Source organism: Penicillium maclennaniae (genome assembly GCF_028827695.1).
Source record: "Penicillium maclennaniae strain IBT 15551 chromosome Unknown utg000003l:1.0-5670915.0:1.0-5674809.0, whole genome shotgun sequence".
In the NCBI taxonomy this organism is placed as follows: domain Eukaryota; kingdom Fungi; phylum Ascomycota; class Eurotiomycetes; order Eurotiales; family Aspergillaceae; genus Penicillium; species Penicillium maclennaniae.
In genome coordinates, this window is record NW_026623215.1 from 662,133 (window position 1) to 676,129 (window position 13,997).

Consider the following 13,997-nt stretch of genomic DNA (forward strand, 5'->3'; position numbering starts at 1 on the left):
GTGGATTGTTATGCATTGCGGGCGCATTATTGTTATTGCCTAAAACCTGCAACTTGTGCCGAATGCGCGGGGAAGGATTGGTCCAAGTGTTGGACCAAGCTTCCTAGCTTTTTTTTTTTTAAGTTACCCACCTTGTTTAGGCTATGGCCGATGAAAACAGTTCGTAGCAATTTCGCGCGTATTCAACGCCGGGTCGTAGAAGCTCAACCCCTAACTGGAGAGACTCCCAGGTAGTAGGTCCATATTCACAATCCCATTGTACAGAGGCATAGGTCCCACTTTGTACGGAATCTGGGTGAGCATCCTCCATCTCCGGATAGGACCTTGGTTTCTAAGGTGGATAATCTAATCAAAGGCGCCCTGGAAGGTGCATGTGGACCCAACGCTCTATGTATAGACAGGCCGAATGCGGTTGGACTATGAGATCGATATGAAACGACGATCGCCGCCACGGGGAACGCTCAGGGTCCAAGGCCGAGGAAACATCTGCATTCACCTGTGTTAATGTTCTTGGTATCGAACAATTGACCCTCGACAGACACACTACGTCTTCGTATATTTGAACTCTACATCTGCATCTAATTTCAGAACTGACAGAGTCCGTGCTCTGACCCTGCAGAGCCGGCGCCGACCACTTCGCTCAGCCGTTGCCTCTTACGCGTCCCGATCGGCCCAGTCTCGAAACGGAACCCCACCGCACGCAGGCACCAAACACTGCTTCTCACCACCTTGCGACTCGACCACTTTTAGCGACTTTTCATCACACCCTGGATCTCTTGGGCTGGCTCGGTCTTGTGCGCTTCTCCGCCTCGCCTTTCCGCTCTCACCCTCTCTGAGCCTACTCCGCTTCCCCTTCCCTTCGTGTTGCCAGTCGCTCGTCTCCGTCATCACTCCATTGCTGGCACTGGATCTTTTCCGCAGTTGGGAGCAGTGCGCTCCTAGAGAGAATACATCACGATGATTCCGGACAAGTACGGCCCATTACTACGCATTCGAGTCCTGTGGTCAAGGTGGCCAGATGCTAACCTTGGCGTTGCGCATTAGATATGTCGGGCTCATAATGGCCATCATGTCAACAATGGCAATTGGTAAGAAATCTATTCACCAGTCTATCGGACTGCTAGCTAATTGAATCGCCCAGGCACAAGCTTTGTGATTACGAAAAAGGTTCGTTTGTTTCCGCCTCAGCCCCAGCCTCAGCCTCGAGCGCCGAATGCCGACCGAAGATCGAGTCCCTTCAACCGGGCGAGATTCGACCACCGAGTCGCAGACAAACTAGGGGCAGGGATACTAATGCTTTCTAGGGCTTGTTACATGCCTCGGAGCGACACGGTTTCGAGGGTGAAGGATTCTCATATCTGAAGAGCCCAATTTGGTGGGCAGGCGTAATTACACGTAGGGCAGTCCTCTTGGGCATCGCAGAACGCGCAACTGACGAACGCTTGAACAGTGGGAATTGGCGAAGTTGCCAACTTCGCCGCGTATGCCTTTGCGCCCGCGATTCTCGTTACGCCTCTCGGTGCACTGAGTGTGCTGATCGGGTACGTGCCCGCCCTCCTTGCAATGGCCAGCGACATTATTAACAGCCTCCCAGCGCGGTCCTCGGTTCATATTTCCTTGACGAGCGGTTAGGTACATTGGGTAAATTGGGTTGCGCCATGTGCCTCCTCGGATCAGTCGTCATCGTCCTCCACGCGCCCCCTGACAAGCCGGTGGACAGAATCGATGTTCTTCTGGGTTATGCCGTGAAAGCGCGTATGTGGCAACACTCCCAGGGTGGATAGTACATCTAGGCTGACTCTCTCTCCGCGCAGCTTTCCTATTGTACTGTTTGTTCGTGGCCACCTTCTCAACGGTGATGATTTATCGGGTTGCGCCGGTATATGGCAAGAAGAATCCGCTCGTTTTCATCTCGATTTGCTCTACAGTTGGCTCGGTTTCGGTTATGTCCGTCAAGGCCTTCGGTATTGCCGTCAAGCTCACTTTCCTGGGCAACAACCAATTTGTCCATGCGTCAACCTATGTATTCGCCATTGTGACTGGCTTCTGCATTCTTACACAGATGAACTACTTCAACAAAGCATTGAACTCATTTTCGACCTCAATGTGAGTGCGATTTTGGACGGTCAACTTCAAGTCGGCGCTAACAGGACCAGTGTGAACCCCCTCTACTATGTTACTTTCACGACCTTCACGCTTTGCGCCTCCTTCATTCTCTTCCAGGGATTCAACACTACCGATGCAGTCAACACCATTTCCCTGCTCTGCGGATTCCTCATTATATTTACCGGTGTCTACCTACTTAACCTGTCCCGACACGACCCTGATGGAACAAAACTGGTTAATTCCAGGTTCGATGACGATGGTGTGCCAACAGATGGCATCGCCAGCTTCCAGACCCGGCGCTCCATGCAGTCCCGCCGAAGCTCCTCCAGCGCCTACCTGAATGGTCACAGCGATCGCGAAGGCCTCATCCATTCTTACGACGTCGAGAATAATTCAGGAATCGGGTTGCATCAGCTAGGAGAAGATAGCGACGGAGAGCCCGGGCCAACATTCTCCAACAATGAACCCCACCGTACGGCTATCCACACCAAGCAGAACAGTCAGATCTGATCCGCAAGTCTGGAGTGTGAAGTATAGCACACTCTCTCACGAGATTACTGCCGCAACGCTTTTTTCCCGCCACGCACTACTTTGAGCCACGGGCTCTTCTCCTGAGCATTCTGTATTTTTATTGTTCCCTCCCAAAAGCCCGAGACTGAATACTCGGGTGATCTCATACCAGGCACTGGACATTGCCGTTTGAAACGAATTGGATATGACTCTGGGTTCTCTATGGTTGAATTATTTGTTCCTGTTTTTGATTTGTGGGCGAGAGGCATCATTGTATATACCGAGTTTTTCAGTGGATTGATTTCTTACGCAATTAGAGATGAATCTTCAAGTATCGAGTGTCAATCGTAAATCGGACGTATCTTCACAGACTGATCAGAAGTGGGGCAAAAGGACCCGATGATGTAGGTGCCGAGTCAGCTGCTATGGAAAACTTGCATCCGACAGCCCTGCGCTTGGCGGGGATGCGAACACCTGCGAAGTTCACCCTTGAATATCCAAACCCTTCGCTATGCCCGTGTTGCGCAAGCTAATTGTCGTCGCTGCGGTCGATGGCTTAATCCTACACGCGGGCGGTCCGCGGTTTAACGGCAACAACGAAGCCTCCTCCATCCGCATAGACTACAAGACGAACAAGATCACCGCCCTGCCCACCCCGACTCCCGAAGCCTTCGAGGGCCGCGATGCTTTGGAGTCATATGGTCTAGTCGGTACGTCCTCCCTAGACTCATTCACCCTGCACAGAGTCTAATCCGCATTATTAGGCCTATTGTCCGTGGCGTCAGTTTCGTTCCTTGTCTCCATTACCCAGCGCCAAGAAGTCGCCCAAATACAAGGCCACCCGGTTTACTCCGTGACCAACGTCGCTATAATTCCCACATCCTCCCAAGAAGACGCAACCCGCGCAATCACACAAGCCCGAAAAGAAGTTTCACAAGGCGACCCGGACCTCGATCCCTCGTCCGACGAAGACGATGACCCGGACAATGCCACGGACGCTGCGCCAACAGAGATAGGCAGCGCGCCGACTTCGCCAACCCGCGAGAACTTCCACGCGCGCGGCCTCAGCGTCAGCAGTATAGCCGAAGATGTTATTGGTAAACGGCTCCGATTCGGACGGTTCGCAGCGAACTGGCTATCGCGCAAGAATTTAGGCTTACCGAGGCCTGGAGAGCCGGATCCGGAGATTCTGGAAACACCATTTGACGATACCCCTCGGATGTCGACCGAAGGGTCCGAGGTTGGGGATTCTAGTACCGAGGCGATTCTTCCGCAGGAATTTGGGTCTCAGAGTGACTCAAATCAACCAGGGGCTGGGCAGGCTGCTGAACTGTTGCCGAAACTGTTGAGGTATACGAAGCTGCTCTTTGCTTCGCATAATTTCTTTTTTGCATACGATTATGATCTTACGAGATCGTATAACGCACAGGGTCCGAGGAGTGGCCATCTGCCTCTTCACAAGACAGTTGATCCTTTGGTATGTTTTTTTCTTTCCAGATGGATAGGCGCTGGTCACTAACATAGGATCTGTAGTATTTTTGGAACCAACATCTTATGACTGCACTCATAGATAGCGATGCCCACGGATTTGTTTTGCCCCTGCTGCAAGGGTTTGTTGGCCAGCGAGAGTTTACAGTCGCTCTTCCTGACAAGAAAGAATCGGACGGGAGTCCTAAAGAGGAACCCGTCGAAGCTCGTATCATTGGTGACAGTCAAGATGCAGAGGCTGTTGAGCCCCAAACTCCCAAGCAAAACTTCCTTTTGACTCTGATCTCGAGGCGCTCTGTCAATCGGCCGGGTGTTCGGTATCTTCGTCGCGGTGTTGATGATGAAGGCAACACTGCCAACACAGTGGAGACGGAGCAGATTCTTTCAGTGCCGGATTGGGATCCGTCGCAAAATGTCCACTCCTATCTACAGGTGCGAGGGTCTATTCCGTTATATTTCTCGCAGTCCCCGTATGCCTTCAAGCCGATCCCAGTGTTGCATCATTCTGCCGAGACGAACCAGCTCGCGTTTGGGAGACATTTCCGAGAACTAAGTCGGAGGTACGGCAAGATACAAGCAGTGTCCTTGATTGACAAACATGCCGGAGAATTGAAAGTGGGCGAACAGTACGAGAGATATGTCGATGTCTTCAACAAAGCCGGAGGCATTGATGGTTTGCCGCTGCGTCTAGAGTGGTTCGATTTCCACAATGAGTGTCGCGGCATGAAGTTCGAGAATGTCAGCCGGCTGGTCGATCGGCTGAAAGAAACTCTTGATGAATTTGGTTATTCTACCGTGAAAGATGGTTCTATGTTGCACAAACAAGCTGGCATTGTGCGAACAAACTGCATGGATTGCCTCGACCGCACAGGTGTTGCACAGTGTGCCCTTGGTCAATGGGCACTCGAGCGCCAGCTGAAGGAGGAAGGAATTTCAATCGACCTCGGCGGAGATTCTTCAACTCAATGGTTCAATACACTCTGGGCAGACAATGGAGATGCGATCTCAAAGCAATACTCGTCGACTGCAGCCCTGAAGGGCGACTATACTCGCACTCGCAAGCGAGATTATCGAGGCGCCCTGAATGACTTGGGTTTGACACTCTCGCGATATTACAACAACATTGTCAACGACTATTTTTCTCAAGCCTGTATTGACTACCTCCTGGGCAATGTGTCCACGCACGTTTTCGACGAGTTCGCCATGGAACTACAAACCACTGATCCAGGGATCTCGTTGCAAAAACTCCGCCAAAACGCAATTGACACGAGCTGTAAAATCGTGATCAGCAGTCCATCTGAAGAGTTCCTCGGCGGTTGGACTATGCTGACACCACGACAACCGAATACCCTTCGCACACTTCCATTCGAAGAATCCGTCCTCCTGTTGACAGATGCAGCGGTCTACAGTTGCCGCTTTGACTGGGAAACCGATAAAGTACTTTCATTTGAACGCATTGATCTGCGTTCCATTTCTCGCATTCACTACGGCACATACATCACCTCCATCCTGACAGATACTCAGGCCAATGAGAGAAGCAATGTTGGATTGGTTGTCGTATACCGAGATGGCGATGCGAATGCTCTTCGCGTCAACACGCGCTCTCTGCAGACGAACGTGCGCCCCGCTGCTCTTGAACCTCCAAGCAACAACGGTGAATGGGACCTTGTATCCTGGCTCCGGGGCAATAAGCGAGCAACGACTCGCTTCATTGCGTTCAAATCGATGCCTATCTCCAATCCTGTGGCTAGTCCTCGTGCGGGTCCCAACGCTGGCACCGTTACCGTTAAAGAACTTGATCGGGTGCGGGGCATTTGCCAGGAAATTGAACGCGCAATGATGGCTGGCGATGGACAGAATGTTGATTCAGCGTCTGTAGTTGAGCAGTCAGATATTATATCCTTGGCTGATGCCAAGAAACGTACTGGAATCTTGGAGTATCTTGTATATGATATCAAGAAGATGGTGTGGGCTTGAGTGTTTGTGACCAGGGGTTGTTCAGTATCATCTGCTAGCTTACGATGTGTATGATCAGATATTGAGGATGGGCTTGGTTGCCATGAAGACGATATCACATCCATTATTTCTTGCTACGGTCAGGCCTATGCGCTATAGTGTAGCATACCTCATTTTATTTCGCATTCCTCCCAAATAGCTGCTCCAAGTGGGCAGTGGCAGGCACTCTCCGTGTGGGACTTGGGCCTATCACAAACTTGTCGCTGTCCGCGTTCGCCACACGATAGATCCGCTGTGCTCTGAATCGCTTTCTCAGTTAAAACGTTTGTCGCGAAGTATTCGCGAAGTTCGTTCCGTTATCGTATGCCAGCTCAAGCATTTGAGAGGTCACAAGTGCGTAGGTGGAGCCCACGTGGAGATCAGATCGTGCACAATTGTGCAGGAAATATTCAATCGATTACTTTCGTCGCAGTGAAGCTACACGGGCACTGGCGATGGATATCCATTCAGAACTACCAGCCATCCTGCTCCTACCATGATCAGCATTTGGGCGTCTAGCAGAAGCCATAATATTGATAGTATCTACACAGCCGGTAGCTCAAAATATGACCTTACCTCTCTCCCTCGTTGACTGTGGGCTACTTGTGTCTTCTTACAAATTGCTTTACATGCGTTCGAGGGACGTCAAAGTCTACCGCCTTTGCCTTCGAAGATCATTTTTCTGCCGGCAGCACCGCGTGTGGCTTATCGATTCCGTCACTTGAAAGCTCTTTTGTGACTTTTTCTGGTCCTTAGTAACTCTCGGTCACATCCAGGAAGACCTCCAAAAATCAAATTCCTTCGTCTGTGTCCGGACGATCCGAACTCGTTGCTGTTGTGCTTCAAAATCTGGGGGACCAGCGAAGGGGGGCCCGTTCCCACATTCTTGGCGGGGCTCGTTGTACCACACGCACTTTTGCGCCTCACACCGCAGTCGACTTTTGACTCTGCTTCAACATGGATTGGCAACCTCAGGACGAGCCATTGAGGCAGCTGGCATGCTGTCTCCGAGACTCCCTCAATGGCCAGGACGCGGCCATGCGGAAGCAAGCTGAAGAGGTACCGTTTTTTTTTCCGTGCCGCGTTTTACCCCCTCTTCTCAGGATTTCAGACTCGAAGACTGACCAGATTCCTCGCCATGATAGATGCTGGCCCAGGCTACATCTTCGCCGGACTATGTGAATTACATTACCTACCTCTTCTCCACCGCGGAGGTCCCTGCCTGCGTCGGCATGGACCCAACCATCTACAACTTTGTCCGATTCGCTGCTGCCATGAACATCAAGACCAAAATCGCTTGGGGCTACCACACCATTCCCCAGCAGAGCCTGATTTTCATTCGGTCTGCCGCGCTCATTGCGCTTCGTGATAATGATCGTCAGGTCCAGAGAGGTGCCGGCAGCATCATAACGGAGCTTGTGCAGCGGGGTGGCCTGTTGGCCTGGCCTGAAATTTTGCACGAGCTTCTGTCGCTCGTTGGGAACTCTCCCGGCAATGTGTCCATTCCTGCTCAGGAGGCCGCAATGAATGCCCTGTTCAAGGTTTGCGAGGATAACCGCAAGATCCTCGATCGCGATTACCAGGGCAGCGCCCGCTTGACGTGATCATCCCCAAGCTGCTCGAATTCACCACCCGCGAAAGTTCTCGCGTTCGCTCCTCGCCCTGAACAGTCTTCACGTTTTCCTGCCGCACCAACCCCGGCCTTGATGGCTTCGCTCGATCTGTTCCTTTCGCAGCTGTTCAACCTGTCATCTGACAATGACACCGAGGTTCGCAAGATGGTGTGCCAGTCCTTCTCCCAGCTTGTGGAATTTGCACCAGAAAAGCTCATCCCGCACTTGGATGGCCTCGTCAACTATATTCTCATTCAGCAGCGAAACCAAGAGGACCCAGAGCTTGCTCTTGACGCGGCAGAGTTTTGGATTGTTGCTGGTGAGCAGGATAAATTGCAGCAGGCTTTGGCTCCCTTCATGCCAAAGGTCATTCCGGTTCTGCTCCAGAACATGATTTACGATGAAGACGAAGTCGAACGCCTGATGAACGAAGCGGATGATGCCGATGCCGAGGATCGCGCAGAAGACTTGAAGCCGCAATTTGCCAAGGCCCAGGGTGCTCGTGGTGACAAGAAGCAGGGTGAACAGGCCAACGGTGCTCAGAAGCCGCAACCCCAGGAGGAAGACGAGGACGATCTCAGCGAGGGCGAAATTGAGGATTCCGAATTTGGTGACCCTGAGGATGAATGGACTCTGCGGAAGTGCTCCGCTGCCGCCCTGGATGTTTTCTCGAATGTCTACCATAACCCGATCTTCGAGATTATTCTGCCCTACTTGATGGAGACCCTGCGCCATGAGCAGTGGCCTAATCGCGAAGCTGCAGTTCTTACTCTGGGAGCTGTAGCAGATGGTTGCATGGATGCAGTTACTCCCCATCTCCCCGAGCTTGTGCCTTATCTGATTTCTTTGCTGAACGACGCTCAACCCGTTGTGCGCCAAATTACTTGCTGGTGCTTGGGACGTTACTCTGAGTGGGCCTCTCATCTGCAAGACCCCGCGCAGAAGGCCCAGTTCTTTGAGCCAATGATGGAAGGTATTCTTCATCGGATGCTGGACAACAACAAGAAGGTGCAGGAAGCAGCCGCGTCTGCATTCGCCAGCTTAGAGGAAAAGTCAGATGACAACTTGGTGCCCTATTGTGAGCCCATTCTTCGTCAATTCGTTCAATGCTTCGGCAAGTACAAGGATCGCAACATGTACATTCTCTATGACTGCATCCAAACGCTCGCCGAGTGCGTTATGGAAGAGCTGGCCAAGCCTCAATTGGTTGAAATTCTTATGCCCGCTCTCATCGGCCGGTACAACCTTGTTGCGGATGATTCACGAGAGATCTTCCCGCTACTCGAGTGTCTTGGCTACGTCGCTGCTGCATATGGAGATGCGTTTGCGCCATTTGCGCCAAACCTCTTCCAGCGCTGCACTGGTATCATCTACAAAAACCTTGAAACATCCCACGCCGCGACGAGTAACGAGACTGTTGATGAGCCGGATAAGGATTTCCTCGTCACCAGCCTCGATCTTCTCAGTGCCATCATCCAAGCCATCGACCCTCAAAAGAGTGGCGAGCTGGTGGCCAACTCCAACCCACACTTCTTCGATCTGCTCTGCTACTGCATGCAAGATGCTAACTACGAGGTACGCCAGTCTTCATACGCCCTGCTGGGTGACTGTGCCATCAGCATCTTCCCTCACATGGTGTCCTTCATCCCCACCATCATGCCTACTATCATCCAACAGCTTGACTTGGACCTTATCCGTGATGACGACCGCCACACTGGTTTCAGTGTATTGAACAACGCCTGCTGGTCGTGCGGCGAGATTGCTGTGAATGAGAACGCCCCTCTGGCGCCTTATGTCGAGAAGCTGTACCATGGACTTTTGGTCATCATTAATAGCCCGGATATCATCGACTCGGTCAATGAGAACGCTGCCATGGCCCTTGGACGCCTTGGCCTCTGCTGTCCCGATGCAATGGCACCTCAACTGAGCGAGTACGCTGGTCCGTTCCTGAACTCGATGGCCAAGATCGATTTCACTCGCGAGAAGGCTTCGGCGTTCCTCGGCTTCAACCAGGTGGTCATGAAGAACCCCCAGGCCATGGAGTCCAGCCTGGCGGAATATTTCCGGGCCATTGCTTCTTTCCCGAGCAAGTCGCTCTCCCAAGAGGAATACCGGGACATCAAGAGCTCCTTCCAACAGGTTTGTTTAATCGCCTCATCATTGTCAGACTAGATCTCTAACGAAAGTCTCCAGGTCTTACAAGGCTATAAAAATATGATACCCGACTTCGGTTCTTTCCTCGAGCAGCAACTTTCGGCCCAAGCGGCCCAGAAGCTGCGTTCCAACTATCAGGTTTGAGTCTGACAGGACGTCACATCCACCTCTTTCCTGGCGTGGAAGCCCTAGGGCTTCTTCTACGCATCGCTTCTTATCTCGCATCTCTCTCACCACAATCTGGATTTAAGCGACTTTCCTTATCCTCGCTGTATTCTCATCCGCTTATCATGAGTCCGCCTGTAATAAGTGTAAAGAATACAACGAGGGGGGTTAAAGAGGCAATGGGGTTTCTTAGCATAGCGAGAAGGGGCATTGAGACGTCGATTTTGCTATTCCTTCACCTCGTTCTCTGCATACCTTAACAATACCATTGCGGGACAGACCGGGGAGAGGAGATGTGTGGGGACAGAGGACGTGATTTGACTGTTTATCTACGTTATATCTGACGATTGAAATGGGCATAGCTATCTGATGAGCTCGCTTTCTTTCACTTTCTGCATTTCGTTTATCTCCGGGGCCGGTTCCTATTTTTTTTGGGGGGGGGGTTTTAGTTCTTAGTTTCAGCGCTGGCTTCTTTCAATTCTTTTCACATAGATAGATTAGATAGATACACCAATAACCTAGGCAGCATTCCCAATTTCGCATTTTCCTGATTGCCTCCATTTCCTTGTGTCTATACGTGTCCATGTCCATGTGGTTAGTTCATCTAGCGAATGGCTGGAGCGAGACTTGAAAGCCCCATGTAGCATAGCACCAAAGTAAAACCTTAGATTCCACTACGACGTCGGCTAACTTGAAGCACTTTCAACATGATGATGTTTTACTCTTAGCCGACCATGTGCACACCATAACACTTAGTCCCTCTCAAAGCGACCTCCCCAGTCCAGCAAAAAGCGATCTAACGAGAGCAGATGATCAGGAAAAGGGAACCTCAACGATCTACCAAAGACCCAACCCCAAACCAATCTCCAGCGGAGCGGCCCCTCCTCGCTTAGTCGGCGTCTCGAGCCTGAGCTTAACTCGAAAGCGAAGCGATTGGCCACATCTGTTGGGACACCAAGACGCGAGCCTTTCCCGATCGCGCTTCTTTTCACGAAAGTGTCCACCCTTCGGCTCTTGAAATTCTCCCGGTGGCTCAGAGTCTATTCCTGGGTACCCCAGTACTGGGGTCAACTGTTAGTCTTTCCTGTTTTTGGTAAGGATCGATTTTGAGGCTATCGTGGACTTGTGGACGTAGACTTTCCCTAATGTTGACCGTCCATCCGGTTAGGTCCTCTGTCACTGCGCCGGGGGTTACATTATACTCGAAACACTGGATTTCTAGAGCTGATTTGTTCTTCTCTGACTCTGAACTTTCTAAGATCATGGGGTACTTTAATCTCAGCCTCAGCTGTATTACGACCGTCACACAGTGATCACATATACACAGACCTGACAGAGCGATTTACCTCGGTTTCACCATCTCATCTCAATCTCGCTTGGTTAGCATGCACAAGAGTCCAAAGATAAAGATGTCAAATCTTTTAGAATTTTCCGCATATTCTATCTATCCACCACTCTAGAAACAACCCATGTACTTCAATTTCCCATCTTCATTCTTGATACAATCTGCCAGATTCACCACTTCCTCATGGAGGCCTTCCCCGTCGTGCAATCGTGCATGCAGGAGGGGGTTATGCTCCGGATTATCTTGTTCGAGAGTGACATTTGCCGCCGAGCTGGAGAAGTTCTCGGCGCTCCATTTGAATTTGCCTTGGTGCTTTAGCTTCGGGTTTGTTTGAGAATAACGGCTCTGCAGGGGGCTGGAGGCTTACCTTTCACCGTGCCGAGGATGGCGTCTAGATCTAGCTCGGAGTATGTCGCTTCTCCTGAGGGGCGCTGACAGTAGGCGCAGAGGACGTGGCTGTCCTTAAGGTGGATGTTCATGGATGATTTGTGGAAGCCCATTTTGGTGCTGGGTTGGAGGTCATGTCAGGGGGAATCCAGGGGAATAGATGAGATTTCCGGAGCGAGGTTGATCGAGTAAAGTCTACAGGATTAGAGGGAAAGTGGTCTGCTTGATGATATACAGGCGGTGGGCATGTTGCCTCAATGACATCGAGATTGTGTCGCCGGTCACCGTGTCAAGCATACTGTAATTCCCAGGGGACCGCAGCTCTTCAGGGCACGTATCATGTTGGCCTCATTGTGATCTATAACAATTTGTTCTGGGAATGTGATAAGACGACGGAATCTCAGCGCGAAGGTCATTGTGACCTCAGAATGAGATGGCGTCGGGCACTGCGGTGCCCTACAGGGCTCTAGGGCTGTGGGACGCCGTCAGTGGACGATCGAGTTCAGCCTCGAAAGCTGCCTTGTCATTATCTTTACAGCCTAACGGACGCCATTATCTTTTCCGCAGAGGTGGCTTGCCCAGTTGACGCTAGCCGACTTTTATTTAACTTCCGGAGGCTTGGGCTTCGCCAGCAATCGACTTCTGGGGACGGCTGATCTATTTTCAGACTCCTAATAGTCGAAGGGGGGCGACTCCGCAACTGGCCGTCAATACCGTTGCATGGGCCTTTTTAATAGGTCCGGGTTTTTAAGCATGGTCCAAAGCCCGTCATTGCGTCGTGGATACGTATAGTACTGTACTATTGGTGGTGGATCTCTCAGAGATCGACGGAGGCAACGAGGCAGCGCCGGACCCGAGAGCTTGGTACCGGTGATCCTAGTCCGATCGACAGTTACGCTGGACAGTGTACTGTCAGCGAAGGGTCCTTAGGTGCTGTTAATGGTAAGACCCAAGTGTGCGCCTGTGGAGTGTGCCCCACCGTCCAGGATAGCACATTCTTTGATGCCTTGGCGCCTTTCATTTTTAAAGTTGATTAGCGTCGACCGTCCATGGTCCCATGGGCCGTGCAGTCTTGTTGCTCTATGCGGCCACGTTTATGATCCCTTCACTTGGAACTATCTACACTTTTCCATGTGTCGTGCACATCTAATGGATCCGGGGAACGACAGATTCCGGGGTCATCCAGCCCAGGTCGATCCGCTACTTCGCTACCCATCCGGCCGAACCATGAACCTAGAATGAAGTGGACCACAGCATCCATCTCATACGCCATCGTGTTTCAATAGTCGAGAGTGGAGAGAGGACTTCACAACCACACTATCCCCTCGTAGCAGGTATAATTATCCCCCGAGAAATGATGGTAGATGGCCCCCAAATTGACCAGAGCAGTGCAGCACACGCTAGCCATATTTGGCGCCATGTAGCGAGAAGCGAGAGCCACTTGGTTTTGGGCGGGAGGATCCCAATCACTTCCAGACCCCACCGAAGAGCACCGACGGTCCCTGGTTCACGGCATTCTCCGAACCATCCTGAACAGGCAATTGGCCTGGTCCACTGAAAACCAACGGGGGGAATCAATGATCTTGTTCTATGTAGTGACAGCTGCCCCCGAACTTCCAGCTTCCTCTGGACAGATCTGACGCCTGCAGGACTCACCGACTTCTGACAGAGACATCATGCCCAGAAAACGTGGTGACCGGGGTTGCAAGTGGCGGTCGAGAGAACTGCAGAGTGATACAGACGCTGCAGATGACCCTGGGACAGTCCCGGGGCTCCTCGAAAAAAGGCAAGTGAGGCTTCGGTTCCGAATCAACGGGAGCTAACTGCCCCGGGCCCTGCAGGTGAAAGGGAGAGTCGGTCAGCTTCCCTGCATTGCGGCAGAGCCACATTGGTTCATTTTACTTTCTGAGCTTACCGAAGCGTCCATGTCCAGTGGTTCCAGCGCAGCGGTAACTAGGAGAGACAGAGATCGCTGGGATGGCACGATCCATCATAACCTGGGCCAAGGAAAGATTGAAGAAGAGGTCATCCCGAGCGACTGGTCTGCACTGCCCCTAGGCCTAATATCTGCAAATATGTCCCCCGATCTCCAGGTCTGTCACATCTGAAACTTTACACTTCTGCACACTCGGTTGTCTTGACCGGATCCAGTCCCGTCTCACGTCAATTTTCACACGGGTGGAAACGGCGCCTGTCAGGCTGACCCACAGGGGCGAACCTAGGTTAGCGCCGTG

At 51.8% G+C, this 13,997-nt stretch overlaps 5 protein-coding genes across 5 annotated transcripts; 4 read left to right on the top strand and 1 right to left on the bottom strand.

The window, feature by feature from the left end:
* Positions 1-1,060: 1,060 nt before the first annotated feature.
* On the top strand, positions 1,061-2,616 carry N7477_002339 (DUF803 domain membrane protein; the record flags this gene model as incomplete). The annotated part of the gene is made up of 7 exons (XM_056964002.1): positions 1,061-1,088; positions 1,142-1,167; positions 1,305-1,395; positions 1,451-1,541; positions 1,595-1,755; positions 1,815-2,106; positions 2,157-2,616. The coding sequence occupies 7 exons, from the start codon at positions 1,061-1,063 to the stop codon at positions 2,614-2,616; spliced, it is 1,149 nt and encodes a 382-aa protein (XP_056823955.1).
* Positions 2,617-3,127: 511 nt separating this feature from the next.
* N7477_002340 (uncharacterized protein) lies at positions 3,128-6,081 on the top strand (the record flags this gene model as incomplete). The annotated part of the gene is made up of 3 exons (XM_056964003.1): positions 3,128-3,326; positions 3,381-4,093; positions 4,150-6,081. The coding sequence occupies 3 exons, from the start codon at positions 3,128-3,130 to the stop codon at positions 6,079-6,081; spliced, it is 2,844 nt and encodes a 947-aa protein (XP_056823956.1).
* A 975-nt stretch (positions 6,082-7,056) lies between these two features.
* Positions 7,057-7,703, top strand: N7477_002341 (exportin/importin beta family protein; the record flags this gene model as incomplete). Its single annotated transcript, XM_056964004.1, has 2 exons — positions 7,057-7,158; positions 7,245-7,703. The coding sequence occupies 2 exons, from the start codon at positions 7,057-7,059 to the stop codon at positions 7,701-7,703; spliced, it is 561 nt and encodes a 186-aa protein (XP_056823957.1).
* A 102-nt stretch (positions 7,704-7,805) lies between these two features.
* On the top strand, positions 7,806-10,010 carry N7477_002342 (uncharacterized protein; the record flags this gene model as incomplete). Its single annotated transcript, XM_056964005.1, has 2 exons — positions 7,806-9,851; positions 9,906-10,010. 2 exons carry the CDS (start codon positions 7,806-7,808, stop codon positions 10,008-10,010), a joined length of 2,151 nt encoding a protein of 716 aa, XP_056823958.1.
* A 1,477-nt stretch (positions 10,011-11,487) lies between these two features.
* N7477_002343 (CVNH domain-containing protein) lies at positions 11,488-11,876 on the bottom strand (the record flags this gene model as incomplete). Its single annotated transcript, XM_056964006.1, has 2 exons — positions 11,488-11,681; positions 11,744-11,876. The coding sequence occupies 2 exons, from the start codon at positions 11,874-11,876 to the stop codon at positions 11,488-11,490; spliced, it is 327 nt and encodes a 108-aa protein (XP_056823959.1).
* Positions 11,877-13,997: the final 2,121 nt, after the last annotated feature.